Here is a 19,563-nt window from a genome sequence, read left to right as displayed (position 1 = left end):
TGGACATTTTAATGGTGTTAATTTTTCCTATCCATGAACATGGTATGTGCTTCCACTTATTTGTATCTTCTTCCATTTCTTTCTTCGGTGTTTTTATTTTCCAAGTATAGGTTTTTTACATCTTTGGTTAGGTTTATTCCTGGGTACTTTATCCTTTTTGAAGCAATTGTGAATGGGATTGTTTTCTTAATTTCCTTCTCTGTTAGTTTATTGTTGGCACATAAAAATAAAACTGATTTCTGGATATTAACTTTGTATCCTGCTTCTTTGCTGAATTCATGTATCAGTTCTAGTAGTTTCTTGGTGGAATCTTTGGGGTTCTCTATATAGAATATCATGTCATCTGCAAATAAAGACAGTTTTACTTCTTCCTTTCCAATTTGGATGCCTTTTATTTCTTTTTGTCTGTTTCCTGTGGCTAGGACTTCCAGGACTATGTTGAGTTAGAGAGGTAAAAGCTGATATCCCTGTGTTATTCCCAGTCTTAAGGGGAACACTTGTAGTTTTTGCCAACTGAGTATGATGTTGGCAGTGGGTTTGTCATATATGACTTTTATTATGTTTAGGTACCTGCCCTTTGTCTCCACTTTGCTGACAGGTTTTACCATAAATGGGTGCTGGATTTTATCAAATGCTTTGTCTGCATCTATTGATATGATCATGTGGTTTTTATCCTCATTTTGTTTATGTGGTGAATCACATTTGTTTATTTGTCGATATTGTGCCAACCTTGCATTCCTTGAATAAACCCCACTTGATCATGGTGTATGATCTTTTTGATTATTGTTGTATTCGTTTTGATAATATTTTATTGAAGATTTTAGCATCTATCTTCATCAGGGGTATTGGACTGTAATTTTCTTTCTTTGTAGTGTATTTACCTGGCTTTGGAATTCAGATAATGTTCCCCTCTTAAAATGAACTTGGGAATGTTCTCTCCTCTTGAATTTTATGAATAGTTTGAGAAGCAGAGGTGGTAGTTCTTCCTGGAATGTTTGGTAAAATTCATCTATGAAACCATCTGGTCTAGGACTTTTGTTTGGAGTTTTTGAATACTGTTTCAATTTCACTAGGTGTAATCTGTTCAAATTCTGATACTTCCTGTTTTAGTTTTGGAAGACTGTATGTTTTTAGGAATTTATCTGTATCATGCAGATTGTCCAATTTGTTGGCATATTGGTTTTTTCATAATTTTTAATTGTTTTTTCTGATTGTTTTTTTGCTTGTTTTTTCTCTTTCATTTCTAATTTTATTTGGGTCCTTGTTCTTTTTTTCTGTATTAGTCTGGTTAAATGTTTGTCAATCTTGTTTATCTTATCAAAGAACCAGCTTTGGATTTATTAATCTTTTGTATCTTTTTTAAAACTATATTTCTTTTATTTCTGCTCTGATCTTTATTTCCTTCCTTCTACTCACTTTAAGTTTTGTTTTTGTTCTTTTTCAAGTTCCTTTTATTGTAAAGTTAGATTGTTTGAGTTTTTTATTATTTTTTGAGATAGGCCTGTAATGCTATGAATTTCACTCTAGGGTTGCTTTCCCTGTGTCCCAAAGATTTTGGATTGTAGTGTTCTCATTTTCATTTGTTTCAAGTTATCTTAATCTCTTTCTTGATCTTATTGTTGACCCATTCATTGTTTAATAACATGTCATTTAGCTTCCATGTCCTTGTGTACGTTTCTACATTCTTGTGATTGATTTCTAATTTCATACCATTGTGGTCAGAAAAAAATGCTTAATGTGATTTTAATCTCATTAAATTTCTTGAGACTTGTTTTGTGTCCTAACATGTGTTCTATCCTAGAGAACGTTTCCTGTGCACTTGAGAAGTGTGTATAGTCTGCTGTTCTAGGGTGAAATGATCCGAAAATATCAATTAAATCCATTTGATCTAGTATGTCAATTAAGGCTATTGTCTCCTTATAGAATTTAGGTCTCAATGATCTATCCAATGAAGTTAATGGGGTGTTAAAATCCCCAACTATGACTGTATTTCTATCAATCTCTATTCTTATGTCCTTCAATATTAGCTTTATGTTGTCCTGAAGGTGTCTTGAGTTCTCCTCATTCTTTTTAATTCTTTTTCTTTTTGCTGCTATGCTTGGATGTTTTTTCTACCTTGTTTTCCAAAACACTGATTCAGTGTTCTGCTTCATCTAACCTACTTTTATTCATTCCAGTGTATTATTTATTTCAGATATTGCATTATTTATTTCTGACTGGCCCTTTTTTATGGTTTCTATATTTTTTCATGCTGTTGAATACGCTTATAATCATTACTCTAAACTCTACATCTGATAAATTGCTTGCCTCCATTGCATTTAGTTCTTCTGGAAGATTCTCTTTTTATTTCATTTGAGGCCTTCTTCATTGTCTTCACATTTTGGCTGCTTCTTTGTGTTTGTTCCTACATATTAGGTAGATATGCAAAGACTCTGGTTTAGAGCTATGTCAGACACTGCCGGTGGCTGTCCCTAAGAAACATGTTTGGAGCTATCTCTGATCTGCAGCCTGTGATTCCCTCTGCTGGTCCTTTCAGTGTGTAGAAAGAACAAGGCTGTATACCAAGGCCATCTTTTACCAGCACCCAGTCTGGGGGAGTGTCTGCTAAGGTCTCAGAGCTCCCAGAGATATGTCTTTGTTGTTACACTTAATCACTGAGATAACCTCTACCTGTAATTCTCAGCAGCCCAGCTTAAACTCCACAGGGTGGATAATTCCTGTGGGTGGGGTAATTCCTGTGGGTGGGGCTATTGTTTCCCTTTAGTCTGATGCCACTTGGAGAAGAGTGCTTTTCCTGAGAAAGATGGCTTATGCAGTATGAAGAATGGCTCAGCACAGGCATCTTGGTAGCTGTTCCTTCATTTCTCTCCCCAGAGTCATGACACCCAGATTCTTCTCACACATTCTAGTCCACTCTGCCCTCCCTCTGCTAGAGCCCAAGGCAAGTGGCTGCAAATGAAATTTTGTGTGTTGATCCTTTAAAAGGCCTTCTGCATCTCTAGCCATCTCTCCCTGACAGACAGGAACCTGCTGCTTTTCACTGCTGGAGGCTATCTGGGCTCTTTTCCTGGCTTTGGTGGTATAGGCTGTGGAGCCTAGCTAGGGAATTAAGCCACATACGTCTCAGGGGGGACCCCCATGAACACTGAAATATCAATCCAGAACTTCAACTGCTACCCATGGGAGCCCAGGCAGCCCTCTCATACCTCCTTTGCACTCCCTATGAGTCACATTATGGTGAAGTTGTTTCTTCTGTCTGTCCTTGGTTATAAGGCTTCTTTCAATCTATTTTTCAGTTGGTTATTCAAGATTCTTTCTCTGTAATTTAGATGTAATTCCAGTTTGGTCCTGGGAGGAGGTTTCTGCAGCTGCTACCTACTCCTCCACCAACTTGGATCTCCAAGAAGTAAATTTACTGAGAGTAGCTGTGTTTTATTCATTTCCATGGCAACTAGCAAAGAGTCTGGATTATTGTTATCTTTTCATTCAATATTTGTAGCATCAAGTAGATGATGCTTTTATCCCAAGGGCATGACAATGATTCTTAAAATAGGTAAATGAGTAATTAAATATTACTGAGAAACCTATAAATTTTGAGAATTCTTGTTTTATATTATTTATGATTAAAAATCTCTTTCTGGCAGCCTCAGGACCAGTACCCCCATTCAATGTGTTTTTCTAGATCTTGTTCTCAATCTCTCTCACAGGATTTCCTCCTTTCTACTTTTCCCACATGTCTCTCCAAAAGACCAAGCTTCCCAAAGCAGAATATTTGAACAAGACCACTTCCCACATCATCAGCCGAGGTTGGTATTTACACTGAAGTAGCTTTGGAATGTAAAGCTGTCCCTATACCTTCTTATTCCACATTGTTTCTTAGAAAAAACAAACAAAATGGTGGGGAGAATAGAGATGGGCAGGAAAAGCTAGCCACCTAAATCAGTATCCCACAAACTCTTACAGGTGTCCTTGTAGAAAATATACAAAAAGAGCACAGTCTTCATGAAGCCCCATTTGGAGACATTTCTGACTAGATTACACGAATGGGGAGGGTCTTGTGATTAAACAGAGAGATTATTGTATTCAAGACAAAGTAGCTTATTTTCTTGCCCCATACTAATATACAATAATTTCATCCCAACTTTAGTCAGCTAAGTGGGGGGAAAAGCTCTCTGTTCATGCCATGCCATGTAGAGGAAACATAAGATAGAGACAAAGTCAAAATAATATTCATGATATCTGAAGTTTAAAATATTTTATTAATAAAAAAGTACAATAATCAAACATAACAAGATTGCTTAATACCCAAGCACACACCCTGCCTGGATGCCACAGAGGGAGACTCTCATTAGGTTAGAACAGAATAACCTCTAAAGTGGCCATGCTAACTGAGCAAATTCTTCAGTATTGCCAGGTGCACAACAGGCTTGTGTATAAGAGATTGTTCATGATCCTAGCTTCAAAGCCATATCTCTGGAGCAAGAACTAGTATAAAAATAGAGGAAAATGGGGTGCTGCTCTAAAGCACTGAAATAACAAGACACAAATATAAGAGTTATAGAGACTAAAGCTTATATACTGTTCTGTAATTTCTTTAAACAAACTAACAATGACAACAATTCAATCAATCCCTTCACTGTGGGCTCCTTATCCTAACACGAAAAAAGAAAGTTTCTGGGACTGCTCTCCTAATGTGACCTCCTGCCAAAAAAACAGGAATGGACAATACTAGGGATTCTTTTTTCTCTTTTTATTCATAAATACAATGAAAACAGCACTGCATACAACATAGTTCAAAAGTAATGTCCAACACAATTACTGACCCTGGGAAACATCTACTGGGAGGGAAGGAGAGTTTTGTAACACTTAACAAAATAGTATCTCTCCCTCTGCCTTAGACTCACCATCAGAACAGGAAATGGAAGGTGAAACCAGAGTTTGTGAATCAAAGAAATATCCTGCCACTGGTATAAACTGCACCCTCTTCCCTCCCACTCCCACCCCAACCACCCCACCGCACTTCCCTCCTATCCATACTGCTCAGAGTACAGTAAAGTGAGGAAAGAGAAAATGTAACTGGTGAAGTTGAAGTAGCCAATATCTGAAGGGCTCTGAAATTGCCTTTGTGCTTCTGACAGGGTGACATGTAATGTGGTCCAGGCAGAGTGAGGAAATGAGAAGAATATAGCTTTTGAAGCAATGGATTTTTGCCTACTTATCTCTTTAGGCCTTAATATGCTTCAAGTCAGGGAAACAGATGAGAATCCTACAGTTAGTAAAAAGGAGAATGTAGGAAAAGTAAAAGTAGGAGAGAAAATAATATTGCTTCCAGTAACCACTCTTCAATTACCCTTATTACTGACTCAAATTTAGCTCTATATCACCCAGAATCCTCCCTTTTTCTAGAGTAAATATATAGGGTACTATAATTATCATCATAGTGATGATCATAATACTTTTTATTCATTTAAGGATCTCCCATCATTTTTGCCAACATCCATTAATAAGAATCCTCACAACCTTCCTGTGAGGTAGATATTTAGATCCCTCTTTTACAGATGGGTTAACTGAGGCACAGAGAGGTGATGTGACTTGCCTAAGGTCAACCATATGAAAGATGGAAAAATATGGAAGAGAGGTAACTTAGGGTAGCACCCTTATTGTCAGAGAGCTGTATTTGCCAGTGAGAAAGGATAATGCTACATTTTTCTCTAAACTGGACACACTTAATTTCTTCTGTGTCCATCTCTCTATGTAACTATTAGCACACTATGTGGGGGATCAATAAACTCCCTAGGCTTATTCAAGGTTAGGTCAATTCCCAATGGTTTGTTTCTTGAGGAAACTTTTTGCAGGCAGGATAGACCCACAACTTCCTGGGGCAAGGAATTCCCTAATTTCTAAATTTTCCAAATCACTGTTTCAAAGAGGTGTTGGGAGTTTTTAAATGTTACTACCATACACATAAGCACTGTGTTCTAGTTGTATCCACAGTGCATAGATTACAAATTCAAACAGTGCTATACATTTATATTATAATTACACAATTAAGGAAATACATGTCAGAATGTAGGTGCCATGTTTCTCACTGCTTGAGTGGAAGATTACACATAAGCAAAGGGAAAAGGCTAGATGATTCATTTGGTAATGGATTGCCATTGGACACATCAGTATGAACTCACATTTGTCTTAATAAAGATATGAAAAATTACATATAGAAATATTTGTAGATATGTGTATTTATACAGGGGTTAGTGTATTCACATATAGTTTGTTGCTCTGTTAGCTAAGATGGCTTAGAAGCAACATGGCCCAGGAGCAACAAGCATAACTAATACCCAGATCTTGGTTTCTAATACAATCTTCCATTAAAAGGAACTAAGACTCCTTAAAGAAATGGCTGAGCATAGGAGAGGGTCAAAAATATATACAAGATGAGCCTGGAGCATCTTGTAGTGCCAGCAAATAAGTATAAGCTAAAAAAATGACGAGGGTCTGTCAAAATTACTCAGGAGTCAACCCCAAAAAAGCACCCAATGGCCAAAGCTAGAACAATTTGAGCATACAACATAAAATTTTATTGGATTATAAAGCAAAGTACAAAGTAAATGTGAGTCCATACTGATACAAGTAAATGATTGCATAAATAAATATATGAGGGAGAAGAGTCAAATCTCCCATGAAGAATTCCAAATAATTTTTTTGTAGACACACTCAAGAATATGGTGCACAACTCAGCACTCCTTTAGTGTGGGCTGCACATAGTGACTTCTTTCCAAAGAGTACAGTATGGGATGTGGAGTAGAGAGTACAGAGGAGAAAGCTGACAAAACACTATCTCAGCCAGGTAATCAAGGTTAACATCAAGGGTATAAGTCATATTAATATGATGTCATGAAAATAGCAGTTTACCTCTACGCTCTTCCTCCCCCAAACCCATAACCTCAGTTGAATCATGAGGAAAGCAATCAGACAAATCTCAGTTGAGGGACATACTCCTCGAAACCATAAAAGTTATAGGAAAAAAGGAAAATCTGAGAAACCATGACAATTAAGAGAAGTGTAAGGAGATAGGACCAGTAAATGTGACACAGTATCTTGAATGGGATGGTAGAATGACCCCCCAAAAAAGATATTAGGTTAAAATTAAGGAAATTTGAATATTTGGACTTGAGTTAATAATGTATCAATATCACTTCATTAATTATAGCAAGTGCACCATATTAATGAAAGATGTGAATACTAGAAAAAACCTGGATGTTGGGTATAGGGAAACTGTAAAATCTTCACAATTTTTCCATATATCTACAACTGTTCCAAAATAAACATTTTATTTAAAAAGAAGTTACCCTCACCAACCTTTCTATCTTACCCACAATTCATTCCCCCTAATCTACCCAGCCAATTCATATTCTTCAGCTTTTCCTGAATTTTCCAATCATAATTATCAATAATAATGTTCAGCTGACAAGTATCTACAGATGGAGGAACTCCACTGCAACAAATCCCAGGTTATTATCCAACCACATCAAATAAGGCCATTTTCCATACCTTAGGCAACTATCCACACAATGGTGCTTTGCTGATGTGAGCACAGCATGTTCAATGAACCCTAAATGCCACTTAAGAGATATGGTTCCTTTTCGTCTTACTGTCTAACAAAATTCTATATGCTTTTGGTGCACTACTGTAGTGTACTGTATTTGAATCACTGTATGGTATGAAATATTCTTAATAAATTTTAACACATTACTTAAAAATGTATAATGATTAGAATAATTTTATTGTTATTTGGAAGGGAGAGGACAATGAGAATAGGATTAAAACTGTTGCCTGACTATAGACAATTAATAAAGCAGTAAAAAAGTCCCTCATTACTTAGCAGAAAAAAAAATTGAATAAAAGCTTAGAGGCGTCAAGGATGTCAATATTTGGAACTTTAATTTGATCATTCTAGTTAGTATAATAGTATGCTTAATATCCTTTATGTATTAATAAATTATATGCTCCAATGCAAAAAATCCTGATGTCTGGGGGGCACAAGACAGTTATGAACTCTGGAAAAGGTTGTCTCAGGATACAAACTCTGGAGAAAATGCGTAAGTCTTTGGACTCTACTGTGAAATACCATATCAACTACTCAATTATAAACTTAAGACAATACATATGATGGTAATTTACCTTTAACAATGTGTCTTAGAGCTACATAAAAGTTCCCTTTCATTCTACAGTGTGAAACTTACATACCAAAAGTCAAAAGTCAAAGGAAAATCTATATCAAAATAACAATGAGAATAATAAAAATCCACACGTCGCTTTGAAAAATACAGGCAGGCCTTAAATTTATAAAGGTTTATGAGCTGGACATGGTAGGTTTAAGTGAGGTAAATCAATTTTGAGATATTATAGAAAGTGTTAGAAGAGAAAAATTGTGTGCCTAATGTTGTACGTCAATGACCACAGGCACACTTTACTTACTATTTAATCAACTGTAAATTATTTTGTGAGTGGTCTAAAGTTTTCTGAAGCATAACATAAAATTGGACAAATACTGCAACCAATTATGTAAAGTTTTCTCTAATTTGGTTTAATAATGTGATCCCTGGAAGAAAGGGTGTACAGGTTTATAAGGCTTCAAGGAAAAATCTGGACAAAGAATATGACCCGTATTTGTCTCATCTGTAAAATATGTATGATGGGTAAGACTAGATGGTTAATAGTATCCCTTATTGGTGCTAGAATTCTATTATTTATTCAGAATGGATAAACCTTGGGAGGTAGTAACCTAAAGTATTTAAGCAGGGACTGGTTGAATATCTGCCAAGGAAAAAGGGGGTCCATATGAAGACAACGTTTAGGAGAGAAGCTAAGTCCAAAGTTAAGTGATGCAAACTCCCATTGCCCCCAGAGAGAGGAAATATGCCATGTGGAGGTAGATCTGAAGTCTAGAGCTTAGAACACAAGATTTTATGTCTCAGAGACTATTATGAAATAGTAAGATTTGGTAACCAAATGTGTATATTATGCAACATGCTGTATGGCTAAAAGAAATGGCTTAGGTGTTCATAGCAGTTGCAGAACATTGAGTTACTTTTTGTATTTCACTTTTCACTAAAAGCCTCTTATATTCCAATTGAAACAGAGGAATGCATGCTAATAATGCCATGGAATGAACAAATATTTTCTACAATCCCTTAGCTTTCTATAACATGGCCCCAGTGTATGATTTCTCATCATGCGTTATAATAGTTGCTTTATGTAAACAAAAGAATAAACAGTACAGTACAGCCCCTTAAGACACTGTCTCAACAGGCTGCCCTTCAAATGAGGTTTGTGATCACAGCACTTTTAGTATCATATCCAAATGAAAGTCTTCCTCTATTTGTTTTCTGGATTATCTTAGTTCTGCTTCTTTCTATCATGATCCAACACACTCTCCTGAAACACCTTTCACCTTACTGGCATGTTGATGTGTGCTTTGAATATTTGTCCTAACACATATTTAACCTAACAATGTGATTGTGCTGTAAAATCTTTAATCTTAAAGAGAAGGGAGAAGGAGAAGGAGACAGACAAAAAAATCCCTTCATTTCCTTTGATGGACTTAGGAAGCAAAAGCACCTGCACTGTCTGAAAACCAAACTGTAAGAACAAACAGAATTGGATTTACAAAGCCTTTCAGTTTTGTATGGGACTCAGTTTATTCACTGAGAATGTGTCCTATGCTCAGGAACCAAATCCATTCTACCAATGAAGTATACTGCTATGCTCTCTTCTGTCTTTAAAAAATTTTATTTTAAAAGTTACCAACCACTCTTAAGTACGGATTCAAAAAAAAAAATACTATGGATAAGAATTCTCAGAAAAAGAAGAGGAAAAAACAGGGGGAAAAAAAGCAGCATATGTATTTTTCACAGCCTTGAGTTGGATTCCCATTTTGTTATTGTAGGAAAAAATGTCCCATCTCCAACCATGGGTGCCGTACTTTTATTCAACCTATGAGGTGGTTGATAAAACTGGGGAGTGGATGGTGGAGAGGTGAAGATGGAATATGAGGAGCCCCCATGGAAAAGCAGTCTCATCAACCTGGCTCAGTGAGCTGCTCCAACCCCATCCCAGAGGCATGCTGAAGTCAAAGTGGAAAAGATGGTTATAACCTCAGTACACACACAGGAATGAGACTAGAATAGCTCTTCTAAGTGTGGACTGTGGAGCTCACATGGTGTCATGGCGCCGGCGATGCAGGGACAGGTGGTCAGAGCGAGAGAAGCTACGGTTGCAGTCTGTGCACCGGAAGGGCTTGATGCCTGTGTGCTTGCGGAAATGGCGGGTAAGCTCATCCGAGCGAGCAAATTTCCAGGAGCAGCCATCCCAGGTGCACTTATAAGGCTTCTCTCCTAAAAAGGAAATATGAAAAACAAAACAAAACAAAACAAGGGGAGTCAGAGAAGAGATGTTTTGATACTAAAAAGATAACAGAGCGTGTAACTTTTTATCAAGACTTTGGTCAAATGGTGAGACAATCACTTTGAAGACATGCTCTCTTTCACCTTTACAGAATTGCTAAACAGAGGCTGAGCTGACAGAGTGCAAAACACATAGGCACTAACTCAAACAAGGCTTTGCTTGAATCCTGGCTCTACTACACACTACCTGTGTGACCTTAAATAAGCAACTTCTCCCTGGCTGGGTCTCTGTTTAATCATCCCTAAAGGCAGATAAAATATCTCACAGGGTTGTTTGACACATTTTCTTTTCTGAACACAGTTAGTAAATGATAAACCTAGGATCCAAATAAAGGTCTTTGACACTTTACACTGAACTACACTGTAGCAACAATATTCTCTCCTCTAATACCTCCCAACAACTAGTCTCAAAGGGAGCCATACACACAGAAAGAACATGTGATTCATTAGAATGAGCCATCAGCTTAGGCTTTCTTCTGTGTAAAGGCAAAAATTAAAGGGCATGGAATGAGGTGAGGAGAAGCATCAAGTCAAACTTTTTGAAATAGTTCATGCTCAGTATTCCCACATTGCATCTGGGTTATGTATGGGATATGTATGCTCTGTATAAAAACTAAAAGAAAAAAGTAATATCATATAAAATAAATTAACACAAGATGATCCCATTAAATCACACACCACATGCCTATACACTCAGAATAAAAGTGATATCAATATTTTTAAATGCAAATTGTGAGAGAAAATATTAACGGTGAATGAATATCTGGAAAGTGAGGATGAAAACTGTGGAAAGAGGACTTCCTCTTTTTACTTTTCTGTATCATTTGAATGTTTTAAACATCATGACATTGTATCTTGGCTATTGTAAGTAATGCTGCAATGAACACACAGATGCATCCTTCTTAGAATTAGTGTTTTCAGTTTCTTTAGAAAAAAAACCAGCAGTGAGATTGTTGGGACATATGGTAATTCTATTTTGAATTTTTTTAAGAACTTCCATAGTAGTTACGCTAGTTTACAATTCCATCAAAATTTTAAAATAAAAGATAAGAAGCTGAAATGAATATCAATTATGGTGAAGTCTAGGTCATAGGATAAGGGTAATGTTTGTTTTCTTTATTATTTAAGTACTGTTGGCACACAATATTGTATTAGTTTCAGGTGTACAACATGATGATTCGATATTTATATACCCTAATATGATCACCACATTAAGTCTGGTAACCATCTCTTTGATTTCTTCTTAATGTGCTTCTCTATTTCCCATCTTCTACAATGAGCATGTATTATTTTGTAATCATAAACAATAATGCAGACAAATGCATTGGTATTATTTTTATACAAGATTTTATGTATTTTTAGAGAGAGGGGAAGGGAAAGAGAAGGAGAGAAACATCAATGTGTGGTTGCCTCTCATGAGCCTCCCACTGTGGACCTGGTCTGCAACCCAGGCATGTGCCTTGACTAGGAATCAAACTGGTGACCCTTGGGTTTGCAGGTTGACACTCAATCCACTGAGCCACACTAGCCAGGGCTGCATTGGTATTCTAATGGTCTCTTTTCCTCTGACTCTTTCTCCCCTTTTCTTTTTACAAATTCTCCAGGACATTTAATTTTATGCTGTCCTAAGTTCGGGTGGCAATCTGGTTTGCACATACTGATTTTTAACTTACTGCTCACCACCTACCAATCCTCTCAAGTGTTTATTAATTAATGATACAACTTTCAAAAAAAAGGGTGACAGAATGGAATTCACTCTGACTCAGGTTTGGACCTTCCTCAGGCAACCATTTTGAGGACTAAAGATGACAATTACTGATCACTTCAATATTCAGAAATTGCTGCTGTAGCTGCTAAAAAGAATGAAATAGAGTTGGATATATTAAGAGCAAAAGATGACCAATAAAATTTTACCAAATACAAAGAGAATACTACTGAAGGTCTACACACAAACACACACACCAACACAGTGGGATTTCATTTATGCTTTCTAAACTTCTGTTTAGATCTCTCTCTCTCTCTCTCTCTCTCTCTCTCTCTCTCTCTCTCTGTCTCACACACACACACACACGCACATGCACACACACACATATACAACAAAGGAAAAATGGTCTGGAAGACTACCCAGCAAATTATTAAAAGTGGGAAGAAGAGTGAGACTGCAGATGATGTTGAGAGTGTGTAAAGGGGAATTTAACTTTTGGTCTATATAATTCCATCCCATCTCCACACCTCCCAACTGCTTCAGTGTTATAAATTTTGTTACAATCGCTCAAAAACTTCTGAGTATTCCTATATTCTCTACACCCAAAAGAAGAAAATTTGACTTGCAAAGCAGTGACACCCTGTGGTGATATAAGCCCATTGCTAGAATACACAATTACTGTTTAGGAATTGAGCAAAAAACATTGATTTTTCTATTTCAAAACAGTTACATTTTATTATCATTGAACAAGCTCCTGTTTGTGCCACTGCACCTCATCAGACACAACTCATGACTCCCTCAACATAGTATCTAAACTGAAGAACAAAACATACACAGGAAATTAATTCATAATATAAGCTGTACATATAAATGTGATATAAGTTTGAAGGCTAGATAATCTGTGAGCTAGTATGAAAGCGCTAAACTGGAAGCATGGGTAGGTTAAGGTGGAACAGAAGGTAAAAAGCAACCCAACCAATTAGGGGCATGGGCTGATAAAGCCCATGAAATGGGCTTTGAAAATGCATATTCTGAAGCATGGAGTATCTTTAAAAAAGTGATGTGAGATGACCCCTATTATAAAGGCAAGACTAAAGAATTTGGATTTTTGTATGAAAGGTAGTGACATACCCAACGGGGGGTGGTGGCAGTGAGATAGTCTGCCTCAGGTATAAACAAAAGGGGGATGCTCTGAATATAATTTTAAAACAATAATAAAATACAGTAAAAGTTAGCTTGCTTTTTTATCATGTTCCAATTATAAACAATGTCAGTAATAAAATCCTCTTTCCTGCCATGACAAATAGTTCCCATAGCCCCCTTCCTCTTGGTACAGCACTGCCTGAAGGCAATGAGGGAGGTAGTGGGTAGCACTGACAATTTTTTAACTCAAGAGTGACTTGGTAAAAGTTGTATATTGGAATGATCTAGCCATGGTATGCAAGATGTATTACAATGAGTAGGAGACTACTAGACCAACCTACTTGTCTGGTATATAAAGAAGGTGCTCAGATGATTTATTATTGTTCTCACAAATAAAAATAGTTTATTCTTTTTTATTGCTGTATAATATTATAGTCTATCTATCTATATATACATGTATATGCATGCATGTATGTATGCATGTATAGAATACATTATACAGCAATAAAAAGAATAAATATTTTCACATATATGTATACATGAAAATACATATATTCATACATGTGTATTTTCATACATGTGTGCATGTATGTACTACATCTTTTTATCCATTCATGGGTGGATCTAGAAGGTATTGTGCAAAAGTGAAATAAGTCAAGTAGAGAAAGACAAATACTGTATGGTTTCACTTAGATGTGTAATCTAAAAACAAATGAACAAACAAAACAAAACAAAACAAAAACAGACTCACAGAAAACAGAGACCAAAGGGATGGTTACCCAAAGGGACGGCGTAGTGGGCTAGGTGGAAAAAGTGAAGGGATGCCCTGGCTGGTGTAACTCAGTGTATTGAGTATGGGCCTACAAACCAAAAAGTGAAGGGATGAAAGAAATACAAATTGTCAGTTACAAAATAGTCACAATGATATAAAGTAGAACATAGGGAATATTGTCAATAATATTGTAATAAAATACATGGAAGCAGGTGGGTAATAAATTTGGGGACTATTCATAAATTATATAAATGTCTAACCACTATGTTGTATACTTGAACCTAATATAATATTAAATATCAAGTGTAATTGAAAAATAAGATTAAAAAAGGGAAAGGAGAATATAGCCCATAATATTGTAAATTTGCAGTGATAGGTGATCACAGAAAAAGTGGGATGATCATATTGTAAAGTATAAAATATCAAATCACTAGATTGCACACCTGAAATTAGTATCACCAATATAATATTGTATACCAACTATACTTAAATTAAAAAAATTAAAAGATAATTATTTATTGAATTGATGAAGGAAACAAGAATAAATGTAACAGAAGATTCAAATTAACAAGTGGGCAGCGACCAGAGGGGAGAGGGAAGGGAACTTAAGGGGAAAAAGGGGGAGGGATTTTGAGGAACAAGTATGAAAGACACAGAGATGAGGACTGGGGGGGGGAATGGGAGGGAGGGGGGAGACCGGGCGGGGGGGTGGGATGGGATGGGAGAAATAGATAAAAAAAAATGTACTTGAAAAGTAACTAAATAAAATTTAATATTAAAAAAATAAAAATAAATTATAAATGAGAGAAGAGACATTACAATAGGTGTCTGAGATATAAAAAATATTTTAAGGGGCAATTACCAACAATTATATGCCCACAAACTAGATAACTCAGAAAAAATGGATAAATTCCTAGAAACATACAACCTACCAAAACTGAATCAAAAAGAGATAGGAAGCCTGAACAAAACAGCAGCAAATAAGGAGATTGAATCAGTAATCAAAAATTTCACAAGAAAAAAAGCCCAGAACCAGAAAATTTCATGGGTGAATTCTACCAGACATTCAAAGAATAATTCATACCAATTCTTTTAAAACCCTTTCAAAAATTAGAAAAAGAAGGAATACTTCCAAATTTATTCTATGAGAACAACATGACCTTGATACCAAAACCAGACAAAGCATGCTACAAGAAAACTATAGATCAATGTATCTAATGAACATAAATGTAAGAATCCTCAATATAATACTAGAAAATGGAATTCAACAGTATATCAAGAGGATCATACACCATGACCAAGTTGAATTTATCCTTGGGGTGATGACAGGACAGTTCAGTGTACTCAAATAAATCAGTGTAATATAATACATTAACAAAATTCAAAAAAAGCCACGTGATTATCTTAATAGATGCAGGAAAAGAATTGAACAAAGTCCAAAACCCATTCATAATTAAAACTGTCAATAAAATACGTATATAAGGAATTTACTTGAACACAATGGAAGCCATATATGACAAACCCACAGCTAACATCATAATTAATGAGGAAAAACAGAGAGCTCAATCCCTGAGATTCAATACAAGGCAAGGATTCCCACTCTTTCCATTTCCTTTCAACATAGTCCTAGAAGTCATACCCTGAGCATTAGACAGGAAAAAGAAATAAAAGTTATCCAAACTAAAAGAAAGAAGTAAAATTATCTCCATTTGCAGATGACATAAACAGATACACAAAACACCCTAAATACTAAACAACAACAAAAAAAAACTGTTAGAACTTATTTTTAAAATTCATTAAACTTGCGATGTACAAAATTCAGTAACACTTTTATACACAAATAAAAAAGTATCTGAAAAGGAAATCAAGGGGAAAAAACCATTTACAATATCAACACAAAAATAAAATAGTTAGAAATAAACTTAACTAATGAGGTGGAAGACTTGCATACAGAATTGCATACAGAAACTTATAAAACACTGATGAAGAAATTTTTTAGAGACACAGAGAAAAGGGGACATGTTGCCCACCCGGCCAACACTGGGAGCAGCTGCTTTGCCCAGAAAGCCAATGATGAAAAAGAACAATAAGTAATAATGAATAATTGACAAACCTAGCATCTAGAGAGAATATGGTAACCAAGGAGGTGGAAGCTGAGTCCACTTGTTCCTTTCCCCAACTCAGATACTTGGCTGATCTTCTGAAAACTAAGCTGATCATTCAACAAAATCTTAGCTGATATGAAGTTTGGAAGAAATACAGAAGATGTTTCACCATGGGTACATATAAGATGTAGCAGGGATTGTGACTCCCAGTTAGCCAGCCAGAGGGAAAAATCCAACAATGAATGAGCCATAAACAATCAAAACCCAAGTACAACAAGAGAGCTGAATAAACTGAGTAAAGGGCAACCCTACAGAATCCACACTGGAGATCACTGGAGATCAAAGAGACTGTACCACTGAGTCCCACAGAACTCCTACCACAGAAGTCCACCCAATGAAGAACAGGCAGGCAAAGTAGACCACCCTGAGACACATAAAGAAACAAAAAGTCACCTATTATGGAGAGACAAAGAAAGAATCCCCAATCGAAAAGAATGGAGGAATCCCCAAAAAAGCGCTAAATGAAAATGATATAACCAATCTATCAGACACAGAATTCAAAATAATAGTTAAAATGATGCTCAAGGAACTCAGTGAGAACCATAAAGAACTTTATGGAGGCTACAAGGAACTTATTAGCACAAACTACTGCAGCATGAAGGACACAGGAACTATGAATAAGAACCAGGAAGAAATGAAGAATACAATATCTGGAATGAAAAATACACTAGAAGGAATTAAAAGCAGCCTAGAGGAAGCACAGAACCAAATCAGCAAGCTGGAAGACAAAGTAGAAAGAAATACCCAGTAAGATAAACAAAATGGAAAAAAAAAGACTCAAAAAGAATGAGGATAGTTTAAGGGAACTTCAGGACAACATGAAAGTAACATTTGCACCATAGGAATACCAAAAGGAGAAGAAAAGAAGCAGGGGATAGAAAACCTGTTTGAAAAAATAATGACATGAAACCTCCCTAACTTGGTGAAGGAAAAAGTCATGCAAGTTCAGGAAGAATATAAGGTCCCAAACAAGATGAACCCAAAGAGGCCTACTGCAAGACATCATAATTAAAATGCCAAATGTAAAGACAAAGAGAGACTCTTAAAGGTGACAAGGGAGAAACAGCTAGTAACATACAAGGGAGATCTGATAAGGCTATTGGGTGATTTCTCAACAGAAATACTACAAGCTAGCAGGGACTGGTATGAAATATGCCAAGTAATGAAAAGCAAAGGCCTGCAACCAAGACTATGCTATCCAACAAGGCTCTTATTTAAAATGTAAGGTGAAAGTTTGGCTATTTCTTCGTCACTTAGAGTTATGGACTCTGGGGCTTTGAACGGTTCTTGAGCCATAATGTTTTGCTCTGTTCATGCCTGTTACGTATGAGGAGCAGAGCCTTAGGTGTTCACCAGGGTGGGGCCACCCAGGTCGCTGGTTTGTGATGCTTATGTGGGGGCGGGGTCAGAGAGAGGCAATGGCGGTCCCCTGTGCTGCTGGACTTATCTAAGAAAAAGAAGATAAAAAATATGAACAGTGAAAGGACAGCAAACTCACAGTTATTAACAACCACACCTAAAACAAAAGCAAACTAAGAGGACAGCTTGATCAGGAGCTGAACCATAGAAATGAAGATCACATGGAGGGTTAGAAACAGGGGAGTGGGAGAAGGAGAAGGGGGGAGAAGGTACAGAAAATAAGTAGCATAGACAGTAGATAGAAAATAGATAGGGGGAGGGTAAGAATAGTAGAGGAGATATAGAATCTAAAGAACTTGAGACACGTGGTCATAAACTAAAGGGAAGGAAATGGTGGGGGAGGGGGTGTGCAGGGTGGAGGGGAATGAAGGGGGAAATAGAACAACTGTAATGGCATAATCAATCAAATATATTTAAATTTTTAATTAATTAATTAATTTTTTAAAAGAAGCATATGAGAAATACACCAAGTATGTTGAAGAATGAAAATGGCACCCCCCCTAAATAAAGTAGTATGAAACAAAAAAAAAAATAAAATAAAATGTAAGGTGGAATAAGGAGCTACCCAGACTAAAGAAGGCTAAAAGAGTACATCTCCACTATGCCAGGACTGCAAGAGATGCCAACAGAAATGCTATAAAGGAGAAGAAATATGTATATTTCTTTCCCCCCATATATATATATATATATGAATGAGAGAGTGAGAGAAAGCAAGAGAGAAACACAGGTGTGGTAAAAAAGGCAACAAATAAGTACTTATCAATAATAACCCTAAATGTAAATGGATTAAATGTTCCAATCAAAAGACATAGGGTAGTCAAATGGATAAGAGAACATGAACTGCACATATGCTGTCTACAAGAGACCCACCTCAGAACAAAAGGTTTACATGGGTTGAAAGTGAAATGATGGCGGGCGGGGGAATATTCCAAGCAAATGGACACAAAAAGAAAGCTTAGGTAGCAATACTTCTATAAGTCAAAATAGTCTTCAAAAGAAAAGCCATAAAAAGGGACAACGAAGGTCACTACACAAGAATTAAGGGAGTAGTCCAATAGGACTATATAACCCTTGTAAAAATATTTGCACCCTAACATAGGAGCACCTAAATATATGAAGAAAATCTTGGATGTCTTTAAAAAAGATATTGACAATGACACACTCATTGTAGGGGATTTTCACACCCCACTGCCAACAATGGACAAGTCTTCCAAACAAGGACATGGTGGCACTGAACAACACTCTAGATCAAGTGGACTTAACTGATATATATAGAACCTTTTGCCCCAAAGAAGAAAAATACACATTGTTTTCAAATGTACATGGAAATTTTCAAAGATGGACCACATGGCAGGACAGAAAAGAAGCCTCAACAAATTCAAGAAAACTGAAATCATATCAAGCATGTGCTCAGATCACAGTGGACTGAAACTAGAAACCAACCTCAAGGAAACAACTCAAAAAATATTCAAATACATGGAGATTCAATAACATGCTATCAAATAATGAATGGGTCAACAATGAAATCAAGGAAGAAATCAAAAGTGCCTAGAAACAAATGAAAATGAACACACAACCCCAAACTTATGGGACACAATGAAGACAGTTCTGAGAGGGAAGTTGATAGCAATACAAGCCTACCTAAAGAAGATAGAAAAACCTCAAATAGCAGTGTTACAATAGCCAAGTGCTGGAGACAGCCTAAGTGTCCATCAGTAAAGGAGTGTATAAAAACTGTAACAGCATAATCAATAAAAAAAATTTAAAAAAACTGTGGTACATTTGCACAGTGGAAATACTATGAAGCACAAAGGAAGAAGGAACTCCTACCCTTTGGGACAGCATGGATGGAACTGGAAAGCATTATGCTAAGTGAAATTAGCAAAGCAGTAG

At 36.3% G+C, this 19,563-nt stretch overlaps 1 protein-coding gene across 2 annotated transcripts in view; it reads right to left on the bottom strand.

Annotated features, from left to right (window-relative positions):
• Positions 1–5,021: 5,021 nt before the first annotated feature.
• The window catches only part of KLF8 (KLF transcription factor 8), a 100,079-nt gene continuing 85,537 nt past the window's right edge, over positions 5,022–19,563 (bottom strand). For both annotated transcript variants that reach the window (XM_053667634.1, XM_037153761.2), the window contains one exon: positions 5,022–10,397. In XM_053667634.1, coding sequence (XP_053523609.1) covers positions 10,216–10,397 — 182 coding nt within the window. In that variant the 3' untranslated portion in view covers positions 5,022–10,215. The remainder of the gene's footprint in view (positions 10,398–19,563) is intronic.

This window comes from Artibeus jamaicensis, unplaced genomic scaffold (genome assembly GCF_021234435.1).
Source record: "Artibeus jamaicensis isolate MK-2021 breed Jamaican fruit bat unplaced genomic scaffold, CSHL_Jam_final contig_1410, whole genome shotgun sequence".
In the NCBI taxonomy this organism is placed as follows: Eukaryota; Metazoa; Chordata; class Mammalia; order Chiroptera; family Phyllostomidae; genus Artibeus; species Artibeus jamaicensis.
This window is presented reverse-complemented; position numbering and strand designations above follow the sequence as displayed.